Source organism: Amphiprion ocellaris, chromosome 3, assembly GCF_022539595.1.
Source record: "Amphiprion ocellaris isolate individual 3 ecotype Okinawa chromosome 3, ASM2253959v1, whole genome shotgun sequence".
Taxonomy (NCBI): Eukaryota; Metazoa; Chordata; class Actinopteri; family Pomacentridae; genus Amphiprion; species Amphiprion ocellaris.
The window spans coordinates 4,390,964-4,401,582 of NC_072768.1; the positions used below are offsets into that span (position 1 = coordinate 4,390,964).

Consider the following 10,619-nt stretch of genomic DNA (forward strand, 5'->3'; position numbering starts at 1 on the left):
TTCATTTGCACAACTGACTTCCCCTTTCAATGTCCCGTAGTTCTGCCCCTAGTTCTGCTGCTGTAGGCCTAGGCTGCTGGGGGACCTCTCTGGATGCACTGAGCCCTTCTCTATCTACCTTTATATTTAATATATATACCGTTATTGCATTGCATTCACTCTGTGTCCCCCTGTGTCCTTTCTCTGAGTGTCCCTGGTCCCAGAGCTGGATGCTTCAGATCTGTGGTTGTTCTCCCACCAACTGGCCTAGTCTCCATCATGTCCACTGTGGGATGCTGCTGCTGACCTTCCTCCAGCCCACTGCTTCCAGCTGCCCATTTCCACCAGTTGACTCTGCATCACCCTCACCCTTTTACTACCAGCTATACATATAGTATATTTAATGCCAGAGCCGTACATCATAACAGTATACTATGAATCAATTTCAATGTTAGCTTGTACGTATCATCTATCTTATCATACATGTATCCAGTTGTGTTATATGTTCCTCGTTCCCCACCCCTCTCTTCTCCCACCCCTCCCCCTTTACCTCTCTACCTCTCTACCCCCCTACCTCTTCCCCTCTACCTCTACCTCTATCCCTCTACCTCTACCTCTCTACCTCTTCTGTCCCTCTCAACCCGCCCAGCCAGCAGGCAGATGAGTCCCCCCACATAAAGAGCCGGGTTCTGCTCAAGGTTTTTTTCCCTGTTAAAAGGGTGTTTTTCTTGCCACTGTCGCCTTAGGGCTGCTCTGGGGGTTCAGGCATATGGGTTCTGTAAAGCGTCTTGAGACAATTTGACTGTAATTGGCGCTATATAAATAAAATTGAATTGAATTGAATTGAATTGAATTGAATTGAATTGAATTGAATTGAATTGAATTGAATTGAATTGAATTGAATTGAATTGAAAATTGAATTGTTATACACGACAAGAGTTGTCAATAATTTCGTTTTACATTGTGTGTGTGTGTGTGTGTGTGTGTGTGTGTGTGTGTAACGGAAATTAAAGCATTCCATTCTATTCATTTCTATTCTATGTTTGACACCCCCTACACATTCATGACGTACAGAACCCGGAAGGCGTGTGTTTGCTGTCAATGCCATCGACAGAGAGGAGGCACTGAGAGCTAAAAACCCGCATTTAAGACAAGATGGCAGGACTGCCCCGCAGGATCATTAAGGTAAATCATTTCATACTTAAAACGGCCGCATGTTTTCTCCGTGAGGGCAGAAGCTCTGCGTCCGCAGGGAAAACTCCCTGCCGGTCTGCTGGCGCTGCCGGCGGACAGTTTTGTGTGCTAAGCGTTAGCATCCCGCAGGCTAACGGTAGTTTGGTAAAGTACCTTCCGCTTCATTCCAGACACACCGAGACACGGTGGGTTAAAAATACACCAACGCGATGTGAAGATGGCGGATAGATGCTGTGTCCCGAGCTTATCTTCTCTAAATATACTTTCCGAGCTCAGTCCTGCTCTCAAGTTGCCTGTGCTACTGACAGAGGGGCAGGCTAACCAGGCTAACTATGCTAACCCCGGCTAGCTGGTTAGCTTTGTTTGTGTTTGTGTGATAAAAACAGGGACCTTTAACGAGCTGGGTCTAGCCTGTAAGCCTCTTACTTTACAGTGTTACACGTTTATTGTTAGCATACACGAACTTAAAATTAAACACGTCGTATAATCTGTTATTTTTGCACTATTCCCCCCTTTCGTTTACTAAAGTTATTAAACTGTGTGGAGCTAGTAATATAACTAGAACGCTCAGGCTGCATGTGTCACTTAGGATGGTTGAAAGGTTTGACTCCTGATCAGAAATCACTTCCAAACACACTTTTGTCGCATGACTCCATTGATAAGCATCTGAAGATGATATTCTGAGGTGAGAGGGCAGTTTGGAGGTTTGCTCAGCATCCCTGCATCCTGTTCAAGGAGGTTCATCTCATGGTTTGAACTATTTATAATAATAATAAAAACTTTATTCATATAGCACCCTTAAGAACAACGTTCACAAAGTGCTTTGACAGTTAAAACAAGCAACACAGACAATCAAACAAGGTATAGGAGACAAGTCAGGGCAGTCAATTAAAATAAATAGTAAAAATTATAATAAATTAAATGAATAATTAGCTGGATTAGCAATCATAACAAAGGAACTAGGCAGTTTTAAAAATTAAGAATAAGTTTGAAGGTTAAAGTTAGAAATTAGAAATCAAAAAGCCAGTGAATTAAAAAATTAGAGAGATGACATTACATCAAGGAACCAGGCAGCTAAAGGTAAAATAAAGGAGAACATCTAAAATATACAGGGCATAACACAAAATAAAACACTAAAACTAAGTAAAGCTAAAAATAAACCTCACCTAAAAGCAAGTCTGTAAAAGTTGGTTTTCAGAAGTGATTTTAAAGAAATCTCTGACTCTGCAAGCCTTATCAATAATAATATGAATACAATATTTTGCTTTGGGGGAAATCACATCCTCTGTTCAATGCACAGCTCAAATGCGTACTTCCATTACTTAAAGGCTAATCTAAAATGAGCTACAAACAGGGGCGATTCCAGAAATTTTTCATAGAGTTGGCAAGAAAAATCTTGTGGTGGCAAACCAAAACCAGAGCTTAATTTTAGGATTTTTGTTTTGCTGTTGTAGCTTAAAGACTAGTTGAAAACTACAGCAGTATGAGTAAATAAGCCACATACTAATCAACTTTGTTTTTTATTTTTTTTTAGTCAAGGTTCCTAATTATCGCATATGCATAGACTAATATAGTTAGAATGTTGGTTGTTTTGGTGACTTCTGTTAAAAATAGTCTAGGAGAAAAGATACCGCAGTATATTCATGACTTCAATGTGAATATCCTGCCCATGTGTAATGATAATTTATCAAACTGCAGCCAATTATGTTACAGTAAAATGTGGTTTCAGTTTTACTAGGCCATCTGTTGCCATATTCCAGCCATTCATTGGTGGCTGTGGTTAGAGGGACTGTGTTATCTGTGTTGTTAGTCAGATTTAATTCAGAGATGCAAAAAGAATTCATTTGACCAGAGGGATTTGTTGTATTGTCCTTCCAGCAGCCACAAGTATTTCATTTGTAGTTATCAGACGAAGAGTGCAGATATAAATTAGTCATTGGCTGTGAATTTCACACAGCTTTCTCCTCTCCTTCTGCTATGTATTACTGTTTTCAAAATCCCTTTCACTCCGGGAAACAACAACAACCACCACCTCTGGGCTAGTAACCAACCACACTGGAAGTTTTCAAGCTTTGCAGAGGATTTGGATCATGCGGTAAGGCAGCCTGCTAGGTTTTTTCCCCCCTTATAGCAGAATGATAATGAGATTCAGCCAGATTATTATTATTATTATTTTTAATTCTTTATTTTACTAGGTAAGATCAGTTGAGAACAATTTCTCATTTACAATGATGACCTGGCAAGTGTACCCAGCAGGAAGAAAGATAACAAATAAACAATACATATACAAAAAAGGACACACAAGTGTTTATACAGAGATTAAAAACAGCCTAAATTAATGCTAGCAATTCATTGAAAACAGTCAGCATGTGCAGCTGTCAGCTAGGGCCTGCTGCACACTTTGTGAACCTAATAAATCTACTATGTAGCTGATTCCTCATTTTTGTTTCCTGCTAAACCTGTAATAGACGAGACCTTCTCCTTTTCTTAGCAACCCCCCCCCCCCCCCCCCCCCCCCCCCACACTGTAAAAGTCATGATGTTCCTTATTGGCAGTCATTCATTATATTTGATATATGTATACTGAGTTGTTTTTTTTTTTGGGGGGGGGGGGGGGGGGGGGGGGGGGGGGCAGGGGCAACATTATAGGAAGGAGACTAGTGTCCAGTACATAGAAAAGGTTTCACAGGTGTGCACGGCATGCAGTTTGTGGGAAAAGGTGGGAGGGCTGGGAACAGTACTTACTGGGCCGAGCCCTTGAGCCCTCAGAGCGTGTGACTGGGACTGGGAGCCCCTCTCCTGTCTGTGTTTTCACTGCATGGTTTTGTCTGTGGGTTATCTGAAACATTTCAGGAATCTCACTCCCAGTTGCATGGAGGAAGCAGAGTGTCAAAAACAAGGGTGGTGGGTGTTGGCCAGCTTTATTCTAAGATATTTATATACATAGTTATTGAGCGTTCCCTTGTTGTCGTGTGAGTATTTAAAACAGTCACCAGGCAGGGTTTTCTCTGCATAGAGGGATTTGTGGCACTCTCAAACCCAATCGCCAAAGCAAAATCATCAGTGTCAAATGATGAGAATTAAGAATAAATATAGCAATTCAAGTTTTTAAACAGTTTTGTTAATTTGACTCACATTTACTCACAATTTTGTTTAATAAATGGTCAGAAGTAACAGAAAAATGGCTAGATTTCTGTCAAATAAGGCAACATTGCATAGTCGATCTCCATTCAAAGCCAGGAAAAACCCTGCAAGAGGATAATAGATTTTTTTAGATTGTCAAAATAATCAAATGAGTTATGTCGCAGGAGGATTGAGTTGCATTGCCAGTCCTACTGATGGCTTAAACTCGAATGAGCATTGAATAATTGAGGGCATTGCATTTTATATAACGACATGCAGAGTAGTGCATCTGAATGTAGTTTCCTTGTTAAAGATGTGTGTTAAGTATGTCACTTACGCTGCTTCATGCATACCACAAACCATATCAGATACCTGCTCCTCTTTCACAGTAAAGGTATGTGTTTCCATCAGTTGCTGGACTGTCACTGAGCGAGGTGCAGTCCTGCTGCAGCAGCTGATGGCAATGGAAGCACTGGTCTCCTGTGGTCTGGCAGCTGAGTCGGTGTCACCTCAAAAAGACAGTTACATACTGCACAGAGTCTTCAGATTCACAGCAATGAGCCTCCATTGCAGTGAAAACCACCCTCCTGAAAGACAGGCATGCTCCAGTCTATCTTCTGGCTCCCATCTCTGTTGTTAGATTAAGAATGACGCACGACTGTTTCAACTCTGATGTTTAGGCTGATGCAGTTGGGTCAAAATATAATTGAGGGACTTTTTCTATCATAGTTGACGTTTTAGCTGTTTCCAGGCCTAAAATCAACATGGCCGCCTATAACCAAACACCACATGGCATTTTTACAGAAAGATTCTTCTCAATATTATATATACAATTGAGTAAAATTGAAATTGAAAGTTATTTATAAAGATATTGTATTAAATCTGTTGACATGCCATAAATCCACACTTGACTCACACACTACTTTATATTAAATAAGTCAGAAAGTCTTGGAGTCTGGCCAGTCTTTTCTTCAGGAGGAAATGACATCATGTGGAGCAGGTCATGTGATCTGGAATTAACACACTTCCTTGGGAGGTGTTTTTGTAATGAGTCATTTTGTTGAAAGTGATTTCTGGGACACAGATACAATTTGTTGTTTTCCATGTAAAATTTGATATATTGGCAAAAAAAGAAATATCTGTCATGATTATCTCAACTTAATGTAAAGAACACAATCAAAACTATTTTTGAATAAGGTCATTTTATTATTGTTTAGCTAATTAGAAGGTGGTTGTTATTAAATTGGGACGGTTATTTAGTTGCCATTTTAGTGTTATCCAGTCATTTTTTATTAATAAATGATTGTTTTCATAATAAATAATTATGGAATTTGTAAAAACATGATCATAATGAACATAAAAACCATTAATTTTTTTACTTAAAAAAAAATATATGCAAGACATATCACATGGACCTCTAAAGTCCCTCAATTATACATTGATCCAGTTATAAATCTTTCATATTAATGCATTTTACTTAAAGTTAACAAAAATCCTGGGACATTTCGCAAGATAAGTATTTTTTACCTTTACATTTAAACCAGATGTATCTCTTTGTTAGTAAGTGCTAATACATTTTACTTAGCAATGCAGTGTTTCCAGCTGTCAACCCAAAGGTATAAAATATGAAACGCTTATTGTTGTCACGACATCTCTATTGACATTTTTCTGCAGATGGTTGACCTGTTTTCTGTCACAGGCGCCTAAAATGCTTTTGTAACTATAAAAAGAGAAACATCTGCTACCTTCAGTCGTCACAGTTCATTTTTTGGATGCACAAAGAAAACCAGGCACTTGGCTTGATCCTTTAAAGAATTAGATAAAACATACACGTACCATTGTTTTTGTTTTTTTTGTTTGTTTGTTGTTGTTTTTTTTAACAAAAGAAACTGAGCTTGTTGTTGTAATATGCTGTATAGCAGAGTGCAAAATGTTGCAATGCGGGTTCCTGAAAATGCTGGGTATTTGAAGATGTACTGCAAGAGAGAGGGAGATGAGTTATGTCCATCTGCAAAGAAAAGTAAGACAGGAATGCAGATTGGTTGCTTTGGCTCCCTCCTAACTCATTTTTCTCTTGTGTGGTATGACAGCTACTCCCTGCTGTATCTCCTTTAAAAATCTGTTTTCAAGTTCACCTGCCCTGCATGAACACTGGGCAATTACGTCTCTGCACTGAAGTGCAGATTTGACAAGTGTTTTCCCAAACCCAGAATGTGGTTTTATGGTAGCAACAATGCTGGTTAAGCATGTAGATTATTTCTGAATTCCATTTTCTTCTTTCTGTTCACCAGGAAACTCAGCGCTTGCTTGCAGAGCCTGTCCCAGGCATCAAGGCAGAGCCAGATGAAGGCAATGCTCGCTACTTTCATGTAGTCATTGCTGGACCCCAGGACTCACCTTTTGAGGGAGGCACATTTAAACTTGAACTCTTTTTACCAGAGGAATATCCCATGGCAGCTCCTAAAGTACGTTTCATGACCAAAATATATCATCCCAATGTGGACAAGCTGGGAAGAATATGCCTAGACATTTTGAAAGGTAAGCCAGCACTCTGTGATTCTGTGTTTCATGATCCTTTGTTTGTTTGACCTTAAGAGACACGTATTCTTCCTCTGATGCGCTAAAACAACAACTGACAGAAAATATGTCTTTTCCCAAGCTGCCTTAACAGTAACTTTGCATCTGTCCGTCTGTCTTTGGGCTGTTGGGTCAGGCTTGTTACTGTAGGAACGCCTGTATGTTTTGTGTTCTGTGATGTTTGGGCTGTGAATGAAGTGAAGGGATTTGCCAATTTCTTCCTGCTCAAAAGATCAGAGGCCTCTTGTGTTACACTTTTGACCCTGACTGAAGCTTTGTGCCGTCGCTGCTGCACATCACCAGTCTCACCACTTCCTGCAGTGAGGTGTTGCATCATTCTTGAGCTGCTGTTTTACTTTTTAGAATTCTGTTTTCACCTGTTTTTCCTGCTCTCCATTGGTTTCTTTTGTCGTTTTTTCCCCAGATAAATGGTCACCAGCTCTGCAGATTCGCACAGTGCTGCTATCAATCCAGGCTTTACTAAGTGCACCCAACCCTGATGACCCTCTAGCAAATGATGTTGCAGAGAAGTGGAAGTCCAGTGAAGCTGAAGCCATAGAAACAGGTGAGAGCTGTGATGTAGCCTGGTTCTGCAGAGGCTTTATCACATTTCTCATGCAGCTCTTGCCCAGTGCACCGCTCACTTTCCCCTCTGTCATTTGGATTAAAGAAATACGCAGCATAAATATACCTATTCACACAAAAGTGCTGTGATTTGCTTTGCATTTTCAGGCAGATTTTTGTGTGTTCATCTTTTCTTTCCAGCCATCTTTATTCCACATCCTTATTGTATACTGGGATGTTTGGAGCATTGTTCACTGAACACTACCACTGTCTGTAGAGTATTTTCATTTTAAAAACTGCACTACCGCACCAAACCACGTTAAATACCTCCGAGGATGTTTCCCTGCTTGGAGCCTCACAGATCAAAAACCTATGATGTAGCGCCACCATCAGGGATATTTTTGGACAAACACAGTTCTGATCACTGTTAATCATACCATACGTAGTCATATACATATGCACCCCCTATTTCCCATACCTCAGCCACTTCATTTCTGTATATAAAGAACTAGGGCCCAACTGATACGGATTTTTTGACACCGATGCAGATTCCGATATTTGGCAGAAAAAAATTCTGATAACCAATTAATTGGCCAGTTTATTTAAAAAAACATTTTATGAATAAAACAACTTCTGTTTTGGTCTCTTAATGCTTACAACAACAAAGACATGAATTACAGGCATAACATTTTACTGTTTTATTACTTTGTCCTTTAGTACTTGTTTAACTTTACAACGGAGAGGAATTTTCAAGTACAAAAACATGCATCAAAGAATTAAACCTCTGGGAAATTATATAATCTTAAAAAAAGAGTCAATCTATAAATGAGTTATGAAATATATCTGGTCTTGTACTTCTTGTTGCTCCAAATTAGAGGTAGGTTATAGTCCAGGTGAATTTACTGGTAAAACATTATTTCTGCAGCCCTCTGATGCCCTTTAATGTTAAATCACATTTTCTCTACTTCATTATTTTCTTTGCCATGAAATCTGGACTCATATGAACCAAAATAAAAAACAGAGAAGCCTTTCTCAGATGTCTAAACATGTCATCTTTGACAGAGCTGCATTTTAAATCTGTAACGGTCACAAATAGTCCGACACTAACTTAGGCCTTTTTTAAGAACATCCACTGTCTGGGGAGCTCTCAGGTGGTCAGGGAGGGAGTTCCAGATGTGAGAAGCAGCTGAGGTGAAGGCTCAGTCTCCCATGGTCCAGAGCTTGGTTCTGAGCAGGCGGAGGAGGTGACAATTATTAGAAGTGCATTGCAGTAGTTCCCTCTGCGTTCACATCACTCCTCCATAAATGCTCCTCAACATGCAGCTGACAGAGTGATGAACAGTCTTTCTGCACTCTCAGATATTTTGTACACTTAGGTTATTTCTACAGTTCCTCGACAGTGAACACCTCTTAATGTATGCTTTGCTAAAAAACACATTTGAACATTTTGTGGTGATTTCTGTTCTGATTCATGTTTTTTGCTTTTCACTTTCCAGCCAAGTCATGGACCAGGCTTTATGCTGGAAACAAAAATGAAGTGTAAATCAGCCTAACAAGTGGACACACAAGTGCAAGTCAAGTGTGTGAACACAACTCATGTGCTGCCAAGACCTCCTCCTGCTTCATTCACATTTAAAGGACACAGTCTTTTATATATATATGTAAGTGTGTAAAGAATATAAATATATATATATAAACAACTGCTGACATTTGGTGATTTAAATGCACACTAGTAAAAACATTTAATTGTCTTCGTCCTAACCCACTACTATTCAGCTGCATGGGCAGAGGTTGTAGATCTACTCACCTGGCTTTCTTTGTCCATATGGGGGGGGGGGGTGACTTACACGCCACATTTTCATGGGAATGTGCGTTTGACGGGGGAGGCAGAGCAGTGGAATATGAGACGGGGATGCGAGACCTGCTAGATGTGGTCAATATGATAAACTTTTTATGTTTCTTTTAACTTTGTTTTGTCGTGTTGTCTGTTTATTAAAAGCAGCTAACTACTACTAGCCCACTGTATGTAGACACTCACCCGGCAAGGGCTTTGTCCCGCAGGACGCCTATACAATCATCGCCCTGCTTCTTCTTTAAGTCGCATCTGGCTGCAGTTATTACAAAGTGATATGACTAAAATCCAAACTGAGCCTGCCACTGTCACGTTAACTTCCTTCAACCACTCTCCGTGTAGACTTGGATGTACTGTGGACGCTGTGAGAGACTGCGGTGGGTGCGGTGGACACTGTGGACCTTTCCTTAGTTTTTAGCACATATGTGTTATTACCATATCTAGTCTTTTATATGTGAACGTCTCCTGCTATTGCCATACTAACTACTCTTGCTTTCCCCCTCCTTATGTCATCGGTCTAATTCTACAAGACTCGGTGGTTTACCTGCTGCCAATGGCGTTTATTTCACAAAGCAGATGTTACATTTGAGCCGTCATTCGTTTGATGATGTGAATGGGAACTAGGGGGGGTTTGGGTTGGAGGGATTGAAGGGACTGATGTGTGTGAGAAGAGATGCTGGATTGTCGAGGGATCAAACTCCAAAAGATCAATGATGGCTTTGACTCTCGACTGATGTGATTAGTGTTTGGCTGAGAAAAAGTCTGTATTCAGTTCACTGTGTATAAATTCATTCTTTATTGATCTGAAGAGGAAATGTCTTTCCTGCTCTCAGAATGCTATGAAACAGTCCACCTGCATACTTTCATGTTCTGTAAATAAATTCTGTTGATTAATAAATGGTTAGCTGAGTGCGATTCTTGAGGGGACGCATGTATGACATGTGCTAAATAACACAGCCACTCTATTAAATCTCAATTTACGGCGTTAACTCTCCGTCAGTCCACTGCCAGTAGCTCCTATTATCATTACTTTATTGCAAATCAAATTTATGTTGTTCTCTAAGCTGTAATTGCTGAAGGATTTCAGCTGGGGTCAAAAACGTTTCCATTAAAATATAGAAAATGTTGCCTAAACCTTCAGAACAAAGTTGCCTCCAGTCACATGAATCTGGTTCAGAGTCGTCCCTACTGACATGGAAAATTGTAGCCTACACGCTTCTGTGCCCCTGATATTTAAAGAACTGTCTTTGCAGAACATAGCACGGTCCTTTCACACCTTTTTAATCCTAGTGTGAGTCATCTTATTTTTAATCTAATCCTGTTCTTGATCT

The 10,619-nt window shown here is 40.0% G+C and overlaps 1 protein-coding gene across 1 annotated transcript; it reads left to right on the plus strand.

Moving 5' to 3' along the window:
• Positions 1 to 1,038: 1,038 nt before the first annotated feature.
• ube2na (ubiquitin-conjugating enzyme E2Na) lies at positions 1,039 to 10,186 on the plus strand. The gene is made up of 4 exons (XM_023269956.3): positions 1,039 to 1,164; positions 6,587 to 6,833; positions 7,297 to 7,437; positions 8,933 to 10,186. The coding sequence occupies exons 1-4, from the start codon at positions 1,135 to 1,137 to the stop codon at positions 8,977 to 8,979; spliced, it is 465 nt and encodes a 154-aa protein (XP_023125724.1). The 5' UTR covers positions 1,039 to 1,134; the 3' UTR covers positions 8,980 to 10,186.
• The last annotated feature ends 433 nt before the right edge of the window (positions 10,187 to 10,619 follow it).